Source organism: Lolium perenne, chromosome 2, assembly GCF_019359855.2.
Source record: "Lolium perenne isolate Kyuss_39 chromosome 2, Kyuss_2.0, whole genome shotgun sequence".
In the NCBI taxonomy this organism is placed as follows: domain Eukaryota; kingdom Viridiplantae; phylum Streptophyta; class Magnoliopsida; order Poales; family Poaceae; genus Lolium; species Lolium perenne.
In genome coordinates this window covers 165,365,703-165,379,970 of record NC_067245.2, presented here as the reverse complement: position 1 = coordinate 165,379,970, position 14,268 = coordinate 165,365,703, and the positions used below count along the sequence as shown (strand labels likewise).

The window sequence follows — 14,268 nt, the reverse complement described above, 5'->3', positions numbered from 1 at the left end:
CACGCTAAGCACTACGTTCTCAACCCGAAACTCGGGGACTGGGAGAATATATATAAGATTGAAAACCGGCACGAATATAAAAAACTTTGAGGTTGTGCAACTTACCACCACATTGTTGTTGGCATCATGCCACGCGGTGTCAAACTCTCTGACCGCGCGCCGGAGCTGGCTGAATTGTTGCCCAGTGCTCCAAGGGCCGGCAGGGTCGACCACCGGAAGCTTGTCCTTCCCGAGGCCGCGGGGGACAGATCCGCCTGATTCCACTTCTTAGCGTAATCAAGTAGATGCCCCAGGTCGGCCTCTCCCCGTTTGAGCTCAGTAATCCGGCCCAGCTGAACTGAGGCCGTCTCACTGGCTGCAACGGCAGCGCGGGCCGGCATGAAGAACCAGCGACCGTGAGCCGGAGGAAGGGGCAGTTGCCGCCGTGACCACCGCAGCAAGTTGCTGGGCGGTGAGCTTGGCACCTTCCGGTTGAGGTAGCTTGTCAGCGGCTGGCTGGCCGGTATGGGCAGCTGTCGTGGGTGCTGGCGCGTCCTTGGGTGGCGAAGGAGCATCCGGTGCTTCCTTTGCCGAATGAGAGTTTGCCGGTGCGGAAGTTTCCGGCACGGTCTTGGAGGGGGAGGCAGTTGCCTTCTTCTTTTTCTTCTTGGGAACGGGAGGAACCAGAGGTTCCGCCCGCTCCGCTTCTTCTGTACCGACGCCGATGTTGCTGGCGCCGGTGTCTTCAGCTTCTGGAGGGGAAGATAAATCCTCCTCCGTGCGGTGATCAGTAGGTTCAGGGGCCGCGCGCCCCGCACTTGTGTTGTCCCCCCCGAGAGGAGGCAGGAGAGTTGCCGGCACCAGATGGTACCGGACTCGGTTGAGGAGGAGGTGAGGCTCTGGCGGCTTCCTCGGAAGTCTCCGGCCTCATGCCAGAGGCACTCTTAGTGAGGGTCAGGGCAGGCCTGAGAGAGAGAAAAATAGAAAGAAGGTCAGAAAAAGCAACCGGGCAAAGGAAATTCACCAACGGAAGGCAAAATAAAAGAAAAACCGGAAACTTACCCGGCAGCGACCGGAATCTGCCTCCGATAGCGCTTGACGGTGCCCTTCTTGGAGCGCTTGGCGGGTGGATAATCGCTCGGGCCGGCTGTGGCACCCCCAGTATCAGGGTTAGACAAATACCAGATCTTCATCTAATATAAGCCTAACCTAGAGCTCGAGAGACTACAGTGAGAGAATCGGTAACACAACAGTGACTCTACGACTCAAGAAGTAATACAAGCTCATAACTGAGCGAAGAACCAAAGTATTACAAGCAGAGGTCACTGACCTGACATTACATCAATCAACGGAAGCGAAGTTATGCTATTAGACATAGCAAGATAGCAAAAGGCCTAAGAGGCCAGGAGCATAACGGCGACGTCCCAGCCCATAGATTCCAGGCTGCCACCTGGGAACCCCAAGCTACTCGTCGATTTCGACTAGAAACCACCATCTGTTGGAGCGACTTCGTCTGAAACAAGAGCATGCAAAGCTGAGTACAGGGACTCAGCAAGACTTAGTACAACCTTTTAGGAAAGCGGGTATGCGGGCTTTCTGTGGAGCTTCTTTTGCATAGAGCCAGTTTTCCTTTAATAAACAAGAGGGAGAAGAAGCTCGACTACTTAGAACCTTTAAAAGGGGATAAGAGAGCGATATCTCTATCTCTATTGATCATCATATTGTATCCACCAATCTTCATCATCTCGAACCACTATCCTCGGATTACCCCCTCAACAACCCGGAGAAGGTATCCGTAAACACACATTGTTTGCCAAGTTTTACGATCAGGTTCAAGTTTTCTATGATCACAGAATCCATTCCCAAGTCGTCCGTAACCGTGGACACGGCTTTTCGAAAAGATTTAACCCTGCAGGGGTGTATAACTTTACCCACACGTGCCAACCGACTCTTAATGCCAAATTATTAGCTCTCTTCCTTGGAAAGCCGGCAGAGGGTGGTCGACCACGACCTTTACCTTGCTGTCGCCGAGACCATGAGTCACGCGCTAAGGATTGTTCCACCGTAACGGGTCAAGTCCCGAAGTCGGTCCTTAACGATGTGAGGCGAGGTGGGTTTCACCAGGGACTCTAACCCAAGCCACCTCGGCCACGCTTACCTACCTGTATGCCATGCACCTTTTCACAAACGTTTTCGATGCCTATGTCCAGATAACACGCAAACTATGTGACTCATGGAATCTACTAGGCAAGTTAGTGAGTCGAGAGGGTACCATAATAGGGCCTCGTGTGGTTGTACACTCAGTCTTGGTTCAAGAGGCGAGAACTCGGTTCCTAGGGTCGGCAGAAACGAAACAACCCACCACATCCCAATGTGGCCTCTCGTCTGAGCCTTTAATCATGTTTAACCACATTTCTACACTTACCACGTCAAGCTGTCATGCTAGATTCATTTCATTGTAAGACTCCAGTCCGAAGACCAGAGTAGTAGCGTAACAAACTAAGCATGGCTAAGCTTAAAGAGATAAAGGCTCTCGCGACGCACACATGCCAAACCTAGTTATGCTAGGAGCAGTGGATCAGGGTATCGAGGCCACAAAGGTGGAACATGCAATAGATAGAATAACTCTACCTATCGATAAAAGACGGTTGAATCGTGTGCAATATGTAGGAACCAGAAGTAAAAGCATTTCAAAAACATATATGAACCAGGCTTGGGCTTGCCTTTGTCCCTGACAAACCAATGTGGATCTTCGATGCATGCTTGACTTGTTCGTCGGTGGACAATTATTGATCTTCGGTGTCGTTGATCTTCATCGTCTCGGACTCGTGCTCTATCGATCACGAAGAAGCAAATACCGGAAAGGAAAAGAACAATCAACACATGGCATAATGCAATGCGCATACAAGGATGATGATATGACATGTTAATAGTAATGAAAGTGATCCTATAACATGCTCATCAATTTGAATAGGGTTGGAATGCATAATGCATTGCAATTCCATTAACCCCACATATAAGACAAGGGTTCATTTGTTCTCCTATTAAGGACAGGGTTCAAAGTTGTTTAACAATGCATGCTTTTGATACTAAAGTGTAGATCTCATTTTTCTGAAGATTTTTATATATTATACACATTTTTCTGAATTAAAATGAAATAGTTATGGATTTTACAAGTTTTATCCATTTTCTGAAATTCTAGTAATTATTAAAATTCTGACATAGGGGCCCACTGTCATAGTTTTATTCTTTATCTAAAATACTGGAAATGATTAAATTTCTGACGAACGGACCCCACCTGTCATATTAATTTGAATTACAGAAAATGATAAAACAAAAATAAAAGAAAAGAAAAGACACCTGGCAACCGGGTCCCACCGGAGTCAACCGCCGGTGGTTGACCACGGCGGACCGGCGGCAGTGGCGCGGCCGCTACAGGGCGCCCCTGGTCGCGCGACCAGGCGCGTTAGATGCGCGCCGACGCGGCGAGTCGAGGGATGGTGGCGCCGCCGAAGGAGGTCGCCGGAGCGGCGCCGGCGTTGAGCAGCGCGGCGGCCGGGTGCGGGCGCGCGTCGCGGCAGCGTTTGGGAAGGCGAGAGAGGGCGCAGGAGGGTGCAGGAGGTCAGCCAGCTCACCCTGGTTCTAGTGGAGGCGACGGCAAGCCGGGAGGTGGCCAGAAACGGCGAGGACGGTGGCGGCCGGCGAGCTCGGGCTCCGGCCGATTGGCGCGATTGATGGCTCCCCCGCTGATGCCGTTTGGTGGAGGAGAACGAGGGCGACGCGGCGGACCTGTTGGCGTCGTCGGCTTGGCGCGGGGAGGAGCGTAGCGACGGCGACGGTGAAGTGTCCGGGGGCTAGGTTTTCGGGCGGGGCTCACAGAGAAGAAAGGAGAAGAGGAGGGGCGGCGTGCTAGGGTTCTCCTGGCGGCGGCGCGGCGCTTTATAGGCGCTCGGGGGCGGCGGGGAGGATCCAGGCCGCCGGTGCCATCGACGGCAGCGCGGGCGCCAGGCAGCTCTGGCCCTGCCTGCCTGGGGAAGAAGACAAGGGCGAAATTGCCCATAGCCCCCTGGGTCTTTGGGATTTTTCTGAAAGCTTTAAAACAGCACTAGAACTAATCCTTTTAATAGTTTTGCAACCTTTTGGAGTTAGGAAATAACTCAATTATTTTAGGGAAAATATTTTGTGGCCTTCCTAATAATAATTGAAAGTCCACATATTTTTATTTTGAACCTTTAAAAGGCATTTCAAATAAAGAAAGACTTGCATAACCCTAGGGTTTCCACTTTGATTTATTTGCAAATTTTTCTTAATGCATTTTAAATGATGCTCATGAATGCACAAACAACCCTAACTAGGGTTTTCTAAAACAGGGATGTTACAACTCTATCCCCCTTACAAGAATCTCGTCCCCGAGATTCCTAAGGTAAGAAAAGAGAAGGTAACAAGAACTACACCGGTCTTCAACGAACTTGTCGATACAACGACGATCTTCTTTGTCGAAGAAGTTGATCCACGACATCATGAAGAAGTTGACCCGCAACACCATGAAGACCTCTTAATTTTGCTTTCTTCACTCTAAAGGAAAGAGGGAATGACACTAGATAGTGGATCTTCACAAAGATCGAGTATCTCATGGTCAACTCAAGGAACGGGTGTATAGGAAGACCTCTTGAGATGACATCATGAAACACATCAAGGTAACGGCGGAGACGGAAGAAGTTTCAAATTCTGGTAGGCAATTGCTCCAAGCTTGACAAGAATTCGAAGGGACAAGGTAGCGAGGAGTTAAATTGCATTTGATACCATGACGAGGCACTCTTAGAGAGGATGACTCGTAGAAGCACAAAAGATTAACAACCAGAGAAACTTTGGATTTATGAATCATAGTCACTCTTTTGGTATGGTTACATGAAACAATTAGAGTCTACACAAAAGGCTGGGGTCTAGATGACTGACGAATTCACACAACGTGTGAATTGATTGAAACTTCAGGTAATAACCAACGGAAAGGGAAGGGTACTGGCTAGAGAAGTGCCAAGGATCCGCGGGAAGTGAAATTTCTTCGAACGAAGTTGTTGTCACCGGAGAAATGATTTCGAGGGATTTACCGAGAAACATTTACACTACACACGATGTTCTCCTTGATGTTCTAGACACCAATATTAGGCTATTGAATAGCCTTCAATAGGTCATCAAGCGGAGGTCAAGACTTCAGGATTTGAAAAGCATCATAAGGGAAACTCCTAGAATAAGTCACACATCCTTATGGAGAGTGGTTATTCTTGATGATTCAAGAGATTATGGCATTAGGCCTTCCAACTAATTGTGTTAACCACGACATCAATCTTGTCGGATTTACAAAGAGACCTATGATAAAAATCCTTGAGAAACACTAACCATCATTGCCGCTTGAGATTCAGCTTAGGTTAGGTGTAAAGATATTTCAGACTCAGAATGTACGAATAGAAATTGCGACAACTACCACAAAGGTAAAGTTGCTAGATTCTCAAGATATAGACTATAATGTCAAGCTCCAAAAGATTGAGCCAGATTGCATAATCCATATGGTTGCGACTGCCAAAGGCAATTGCGCACATATGAACTTGCAATGTAATACCTTTGAGTCATTGTGGGGACATCAAATAAGATAATGAAGTTATTAAGCTTCTTCTCTTTGAACAAATCAGTCAGTGGCTTGGTGTGCATAGAGAAACTTTTCAAGGAATGGAGGTAACAACCTTCCATCTCAAGAATACTTCGCACATTCCTGACCGACTTGCGATGGTTCCCGAGGAAAACAAAGGGAACTCGTCTCGAACTCACGGCGACATCTTTCACCAAGTGCACGTGAATTAGAGAAGGTCACTTCTGACATCCAGAACACATGCTTCATGATAATACAAAGATGGTTCTTAGAAGTTTCCAACATTAGTGCCAATTGTTCAATATGAATCTGTTTAAACATGGAGGAAATAAGAATGTCATCGATGGGCTCAATAACAAACTTATCATGATTCTCCAATGAGGAACTCATATTCTATATGACTCGATAGCAATATTGGTCAGACCAAAGGACATGAAGGTATACTCAGACGAGACACCATGAGTATAAACATCATCAAGATAGTCCTTGGAACTGAGTTTGATTTGACGATAGCCCAAACTCAATTCAAATATGGGAAAGATAGCATATCCATAAAGGAGATACTTCCTGACTTCTACACGAACAAAACTAGACATACCTTTAAGAAGGAACAAAGTTGGATAGACCTTTTGACTTTCAACTCTCCAAGTTGTTGATTAAGCTCAATCAACTAGTCCAGGGTGTCCAGTACAGTTTCTTGGAGAAAGAAGTAGTTCACAGAACTAACTTACTCATGAACTCGATAACACGGTCATGCGTCAGCATGGCGATATTTCTAGAAAGACATCCAGAATATCACGAACCACCGGTATATCACAGAGTTCGAGAGGAGATCTTGCTTTACAAAGCAACCGATGTGGTGTTGAGAGCTTTGGGATTAACCTAACTCTTTGACCGAAGAAGGATCCTGAAAGAAATAGACTTGGCATCATAGTCAAACTTCGCTTAGTGATTGGTTAACCAATCATGCTAGGGATGACACAATTGTCCTTGGCTTTCAAAGCAATTAGAATTGCTAAGAATCACGGATGGCCACATCAATAAGTACACCCCAACATTCCCAAGCATGGACAACTCGGAGGAAGGGCGAGTAAAGATATGTAAGAGCATCACTTCATCAATAAGGCCATGATACAAAGCACGACCTCATGATATAGAAGAGTGTGCTACTCTAAGGTAGAATAGAACAGAAGCTAACGAGGCCTCTTAAACAACGGATTACAACACTTTGACCAAGTCCAAAAAATGGACAAGGTATTGGAGTTTGTTTCTCCTGACATACTGAAGTGGAATGTCTTGAAGAACCACACACGAGTAACATACATTGGTAAACACCAATGCACATTTAGCACTTGGCTTCTAACTAGCAGACAAAGGTCGGAAAGCAACTAAAGAGGAAGAACACAATCAGGATCAGAATTCCTGAGAGGTAGATGCACAAGTTAACACTTTTGTGAAACTCATGCTAAAAAGGGAGGTGTGGCAGAGTCACGGACATAGATGTGAGACTGACAAAGAGAACTCTTATCGTGGTCCATTTGGTTCAATGATAGAACCTCTGCGATAGCCAGTGGAAGGGAAAGATCTTTATTGCCGCAATTCAACACGACAATAAGCACAAGCTTTAAGGCTGGGTTTATTTGAATTTAGCCATCCCGATGTAATGTTTGAACATTAACACCGGTTCAACGGAATGGATCTTGGGTTAAAGGCCAGCTTCATGTACTAAGATTCGCATACTAGAATCCAGCACAATCGGGGACCTTCGGTTCAAGTCCAAGGGTTAAAACCCGAGAAAGGAGTAACTACTAAATGAGTGACACAAAAGACACTGCGAGGTAGTAGTCACGATGTAGCATCTAGAAACAATGCATAGCTTCCGAAGTACCCAATAAAATAAAAAGGAGGCATACAAGGCAAAAGGAAACCTCGAAGCCTAGAATAGAATGATATGGAACCCACAAAATAGAGAGATCATGATGGAAAGGGATCTCTCTGTTGAAACAAAACAAGGAGGATGCATAGAACACACACGAGTCCAGAGAACTTTTGTCGTGGTATCGTCACGGCATATGCCATAGGGTGGCTAATCGAAGTGGTTCCTGAGAGATCTCACGGCGGTATCCGGAAGCGGGTATGGGCACGAGCGACACGGCGACGTACCCAGGTTCGAGGCCCTCCGATGGAGGTAAAACCTCTACTCCTGCTGTGAGTGTATATGATGATCACACAGTACAGTGGTGCTCCTAGAGCTGTGTCCGGCTTGCCCTGAGAGGCTAAGGGAGATGATGATCTCTCTCACAGGGCAGCTCTGTAGGTAGGTGAAAGCAATGAAATGATCGATCGTCCCCGCACTAGAGGGGTAGTGCGGCTTATATAGGCACCGGCACTTTTACACATAAGACCCTATAGTCTACTGGCCGGCTTGGCCGGCTTCGGCTCCCGCTCCTTCCCGAGGCGGTGACGTCAGGAGTGGTTGAGCGTCATGGCCTGTCCCATCCGGCTGCCACGGTCAGCGGTATGGAGGAGGTGTCCCTGTCGCCGTCAGCCACTGTGGCCGGTACGGATCGTCGTAAGCTTCTGACGGCCTGCGCGTGGCACTATTGCTCCACAGTGCCCCGCGCATTACGGAAGATGGAGTCAGCGTGGACTTTGGGAACCCGGATCACCAACCCGGTTCCTTCCAGTGCAAGACTCGCCAGCCTCGAGTCGGTCTGAGGTACAAACCCCAGTCGGATATGGCTTGTAGAAGCCGGCCCAGCTACAGCATTGGTGGCCGCAGCCAGGCCGACTAGGACCTAGAGCCAGCCGGCTTCCGGACCAGCCGGCCACGGCGCCAGCCGGCTGCTCCTCAGCCGGCCTTGCCGCGAGCCGGCCAGTGGCCAGCCGGCTGCTCCGCGTCCATTGCCCTATCCGGGGTCTTCCCCCCGACATTAGCCCCCGAAGCTGGCAAGGTCCTGCGTTTAGAAGGACCTAGGCAGGTTTTCCTGGCCTCTCGAATATATTAGACGGCACTTGGAGGGGCCGACTGAGAATTTCCATTCAGCCGGCTGCGCCCTCATCCGGCTCGTTCCTGCCGGCTGCTTCTAGCCGGCCGCTTTTTACACTTGTGCAGTTTTTTGCTTTCTCGCAAGATCTGATGGCGCCTCCGCCTTGCTGATGAATTTTGGCTTGAGTGGAACTTTTGGTCCGGCTCCGGCTTGCGGCGCGCCGGAGTCTCCGCCGCCTCGGGTCCCGCGCCCGACTTGACGGGTCTGACGCCTGGCCCGGTGGTCGGTTTGTCTGGTCACATCAATGTTCCCCCGGATCCGGTGCGGTAGTGGGCGACGTGGTGTGGCCGTTTTCGGTAACCGTCGTGGACGTGGGAGGAGTTACGGCGCAGTTACGGCGCAGTAAATCCGGCGACGTGGGAGGAGTTACGGCCCACGACCGCCACTTGGAGGCCAACCGCCCGCGTCGGGTGGCTATAAATGCCGCGGGGGGGGCGCCCCGAGGCGGCCACTTGCCATTTCTTCTTCCTCGCGCTCTTGCCCCCATCGCTATCCTCTGCGCGCTCGAGCTCGCTGCTGCTCCGGCGAACATCTTCCGCTGGCGAACTCCGGCGGGCGAATCTCCACCGATCCGCCGCCGCCACCCCGCCAATCCGGCGCCACGGGGCCGCGCGTCTCGACGGAGCGTCCTCAGCCGCCGCTGTCGCCGCCGCGGTCGCAAGGTTCTTCCTCGCCGTTCAGCCTCTCCTGGTCATCTTCTTCCTCGACCTCGTCAATGGCGTCCCCCAGCGGATCGTGGAGGGGCTCCTACATGCAGGAGGACGACATCGAGCGCCTAGTACGCCTCCGGCGAATTCCGCGGTCGGTCATCACGCGGGTGCCCGGCGAGGAGACGGAGCCCGAGCCGAGGAACGGCGAGCGCGTCGTCTTCGGCGCGCACCTCGACCGCGGGCTGGGTCTGCCGGCTTCGCCGTTCTTTCGGCAATTCCTCGACCACTTCGGCCTTCAGCCGCACCACCTGCCGGCCAACGCGTGCGTCCTCCTGAGCTGCTTCGTAGCGTTCATGGAGGCTTACGCCGGCTTGTGGCCCGACATCGACTTCTGGAGCCGGCTCTTCTTCTTGAAGGCGCAGACCAACGACGGTCGCCTGCGAGCCTGCGGCGCCGCCTCGATCTACACCCGGCCTGGTACGCCTTTCCCCAAGATCCCCACCGTCGACTCGGTGAAGAACTGGCAAATGTCATTCTTCTACGTGCGCAACGAGGGGGAGCTCGTCGACCGGATCAACCTGCCGGAGTTCAATCCGGCTCCTCCAGTCGGCCGGATCAACTGGAGCCACAACGCCCGCTCGACGGACCAGAACGCCGAGGTGAACCTGCTCTGGGATCTCCCGGCGACAGCCACCGCAGGCGGGCTGACTGCCGAAGATCTTCTCTGCACCATCGCCGAGCGCCGGGTGCTGCCGCTCCAGATGCGCACCCACAAGATCGGGCACATGTCCGGCCGGTTCGATCCGAACCGGACGTCCAAGGCGCCGCTCACCAAGGCCCAGGTGGCCAGCCGGGTGAACCACATCACCAAGGCGAACTTGGCGGAGGACTGGAGCTACGGGCTGGCGCCCTGCGACAGGAACCATCCACCGGCGCGGGTAAGCTTCGAGTCTTTGCCATTTTCCGGCTTGCGGCTGCGAGGCCGACTTCTTTTTTCTTCTGCCGACTTCCGGCTTGTCATATGCTCATGCTTTTCTGTCTTTCTAGGTTTTTGAGCGCCAGAACGCCGAGGACGGCGACCTGGCGACGAAGAGGTGGACGCCGGATCTCGTCGATCCGGCTGACCAAGCCGGCGACCATGCCGGCGACGACGATCTGCCGCAGGCGCCTGATCTAGGCGGCCAGGGGGAGCACAATCCGCCCCCTTCACCAGAGCACCAGGAGGAGGAGGAGGAGCCGGCGACGTCCGGCACGGGGCCAATCCCCGCCGTGCCTCTGCGCTCGAGGCCGCCAAGCACCACGGCGACTTCGGCGCCCAAGGGCACGAAACGAGCCGGCTCCACCGCCGCCTTGGAGGCGAAGGCGAAGAAGCAGCGCCGGCAGCAGCCGAAGAAGGTCCCGGAGCAAGCCGGGTGAGTTCTCTTTCTCTTTTTCTTGTTCGATTCCTTTTCTTTCCTTTTATGCTTATTATCTTTCTGTTTATCCGGCTAGGGCCCCTATCAAGTTTGCTCAGGGCGGCGGCTCCCGGCAAGCTCCACGCGTGGTGTCGCCGCTTCCGCGCCAGAGGAGGGAGCCGACGCCGCAACCTTCCTCGCGCGCACCTACGCCGCCGCCGCTGCGACAGGGGCTTCTTCCTTTGCCGTGCCGCCGGCCTCCGCGCCAGATCGCGGCACGCGGGTCGAGCCAACGCGGCAGCCGACGCTGGACGACATGTTCCCGCGCCGGACGCCTCTTCGGACCCAGCCGCGGGGCCGGGGCGGGGCATGCCGCCTTTCAGCCGGGGCCGGAGCCGGCGGGGCTGCTCCTAGGACTGGCGCCGGCAGGGCCGCGCCGCCGCTGCGGCCGGAGCCGGCAGCAGGCCCACCGTGGTGGAGTTGGACGAGAGTCCGGAGGGCGCCTGTGCGCCGGAGACAATCGGGCCGGCTGGGCCATCCGCTGCGCCCGGAGCGACGCCGCCGCCTCGGCCGACGAGGGACGAGCCAACCAGGCAGGAGCCGGCGAGGGACGAGCCGGCGCGCACGGAGGGCGCCGACTCGCACGCGCTGGTGAGGACGGAGGGCGCAGCGGGCCCGTCTGAGGGCCTTCACGTGGCCAAGGGTGCCCGGCTGGTGGCTGTGCCGTCCGCCTCCGACTCCAGCTTCGGCTCGGCAGGAACCATGGAGAGGGCATGGCATCAGGCGAACTCCTGCGAGGTACTCAGCCGGGAGGGGCAGCCTGGCACGGCGCCCATGAAGATGCTCTTCTCCGGCTATCGGGCCAGCCTCAAGACCAAGGCCGCCGAGACCCTTGCCCACCGGCGACGCCGGAGGATGCCGAGAAGGTGTGTTTTCTTTTCTTTTGCAATTTTCTTGTTCGGTAGCCCTCCGAGACGTGGGCCGGCTGCTGAAGCCAGTCCAGGTCTTGTCTAAGCAACTGATTCTTTCAGACGGTTGAGGAGCGGCGCACCTTCTTGTACAACCAGGTGGTGACCAGCTACCACAAGGCTAAGATCGAGCGAGCCGGCTTGGCTCGCGAGCTGGAGGCTGTCAAGGGTAAGCTCTACGCTTCTTTCGACTTGATGTCTTGTTTCTTTCTTAATCTTGGTTGGCTGACATTTCTTTCCGGCCGCCTCGCAGTTGAGGCCGCCAAGGTCCCGCAGCTGGAGTCGGATCTCCGAGCCGCTCGCGCGCGCAGTGCGCCGAGAGCGAGGAGGCGGGCCGATCCGCCGCAGCCAAGCTCAAGCCGGCCGAGCAGGAGCTGACACGGCTGCGCCTGCTGGAGAAGAACCACATCACCGAGCTCAACTCCCTCAGGACGGCGGAGAAGGAGAAGGTGGATGATCTGAGCCGGCGGCTGTCGGAGGTGGAGAAGCAGCGGCTTGTGCTGCAGGAGGAGGTCACTGCCAAGTCCACAGAGCTGACGGCTACCGCCAAACGCTGGACTGATGACTTTAGCGCGCTTGATCGCGGCTTGGCGGGTGAGTGCATCTTTATGTTCCTACCCCGTGCCGGCTTTCGGCTGTCGACCGCCGACTTTCGTTGGTAGCCGGCAGCGTAAACTTCTGATTTTTCGATATCTCCATCTTCGGGCTGGGGGCGATCGGTTCTTGCCGGCTGCCGCTGTGCTTTTCTTTTTACTTCGAAATCTCCATTTTCGGGCTGGGGGCGATCGGTTCTTGCCGGCTGCCGCTGTGCTTACTTTAGAGCTTCGGAATCTCCATCTTCGGGCTGGGGCGATCGGTTCTTGCCGGCTGCCGCCAAAGCTTACTTTAGGACTTCGAAAATTTGCATTTTTCAGCTTATTTCGGCTTTGATGGCTTCGACATGCTTCTTCTTCTTCAGCGGCCTTCCCGAGACGCAGGAGGCGGCTTTGGCAGCCGTCGGCGCCGCACGTGACTCCAGGAGGCGGAGACTGGCGAGGGCAGCTCGGAGTACTTCTCCATGGAGGACCACCTGGCGTCCATGGCCGCCCGCATCGAGCCCGTCACCCAGCTCGGCTGGGAGTTGCGGAAAGCGGCTGAAGAGCTGGTGCCCATGCTATGGCCTGGGGAGGCGGTGCCGCAAGACATCTCCGGCCTCATCTCCGCGATGGAGCGGGCGCCGGACCGCTTCCTCGACTGGAAGGAGTCGGCCACGCGCGCCGGTGCCGACATGGCGCTGTCCTTCGTCCTCTCCCCGGTACAACGAGGTGGACCTGGGGCAGCTGGAGTCCCGGCGAGCCGGCGTGGAGACCAAGCTCCCAGCCCGATCTCAAGGCCGCCCGCCTCGCTCGAGCCAGCACCATCGCCGAGTTCGTCGACAAGACCCTCTTCGTCGCGGATCCGAACCCTCCTCCATCCAATGATGAAGAATACATGGATGAGGAGGAGGCGGAAGACGTGCCTGAGGACGACCCGGCCGCCGGCTCCACTGATGCCCCTCCGGCTTAGATTTCCTGCTTTTCAGTTGTTCTTTTGCAAGACAATTTATTAAATCCCCGGGATGCCGGGTGCAGATGTAAGACAATATTATCGCCTTTTATTAAGTCACACTTTAGTGTGTTTGTTAATCATTTGTGTGCCGATTTGCTTTCTTTCGACTCGTTCGCTTTTTCCCATCCGCCCCACTCTTTGGCTGTGCCCTTGCCGGTCGTACGTCCGACTTGCGATCCGTCGCCGGATCAAGAGCGGGCCGCTGGGTGAGGCCGACAGTAATTCAGTCGAACGAGCTGAATTCGGCAATCCGGCACTTTATGAAAAGTTGCAAGTCAACTCGCTTTTACTCTTTCCCTTAGTCGTTTTTCGCGTGCCGGCTCCCTAGGCCTTACTCCCGCCGGACAGCCGGGTTGCGGTCTGTAGCTGGATCGGAAGCCGGCTGTCGGAAACCGGATCACGTTACTGAGCCGGCCGCGTGAGAGGGTTCAAGCCAATTGGCGAAACAAGGTAAAGTACGCGAAAAACTTGTCGGAAACGGCGCTCTTGGCGCAAGCTTTTTCATAACTTGCAAAAGGGATACAAGGGATACATACATTCCTGCTCTCATGTGTAAAATGGGCGGAGTAACTCGACATTCCAGGGACGTTTAGTCTCCTCGTCAGCCTTGTCCGGCTTGTTTTCTTAGCCTCTTGGGCATCTATGAGATAGTAGGAATCATTGCCTACCGCCTTGCTCACGATGAAGGGACCCTCCCATGGGGATGACAGTTTATGCTGTCCGGCTGTCCTCCTGGATCAGCCGGAGCACTAGGTCTCCTTCTCGGAATGCTAAGGGCTGGACCTTCCGGCTGTGATAGCGTCGGAGGCTTTGCTGGTAGATGGTAGATCTAGACTCAGCCAGCAGCCGGGCCTCTTCGACCAGGTCGACTCCATCTTCGCGAGCTTCTTTGGCTTCGGCTTCTGTGTAGAGCTTGATCCTTGGCGCGTCATGCTCGATATCAGTCGGCAAGACGGCTTCGGCCCCGTATACGAGGAAAAATGGTGTGAAGCCGAC

General features: G+C 54.0%; 1 protein-coding gene and 1 pseudogene across 1 annotated transcript; both read left to right on the top strand.

The window, feature by feature from the left end:
• LOC127328897 (protein PAT1 homolog) overlaps positions 1-14,268 on the top strand; it is an 87,151-nt pseudogene that overhangs the window by 53,872 nt on the left and 19,011 nt on the right.
• On the top strand, positions 7,963-11,709 carry LOC139835078 (uncharacterized). Its single transcript, XM_071825062.1, has 4 exons — positions 7,963-10,261; positions 10,371-10,735; positions 10,815-10,992; positions 11,683-11,709. The coding sequence occupies exons 1-4, from the start codon at positions 9,389-9,391 to the stop codon at positions 11,707-11,709; spliced, it is 1,443 nt and encodes a 480-aa protein (XP_071681163.1). The 5' UTR covers positions 7,963-9,388.

Bases quoted from the DNA above. Each gene is read 5' to 3' on its own strand.
- LOC139835078 (XM_071825062.1), top strand. From the start codon at position 9,389: ATGGCGTCCCCCAGCGGATCGTGGAGGGGCTCCTACATGCAGGAGGAC. The intron at 10,262-10,370 runs GTAAGCTTCGAG...CTGTCTTTCTAG, and splicing joins GGAACCATCCACCGGCGCGG to GTTTTTGAGCGCCAGAACGC. The intron at 10,993-11,682 runs GCACGCGGGTCG...CTTGTTCGGTAG, and splicing joins GGCCTCCGCGCCAGATCGCG to CCCTCCGAGACGTGGGCCGG.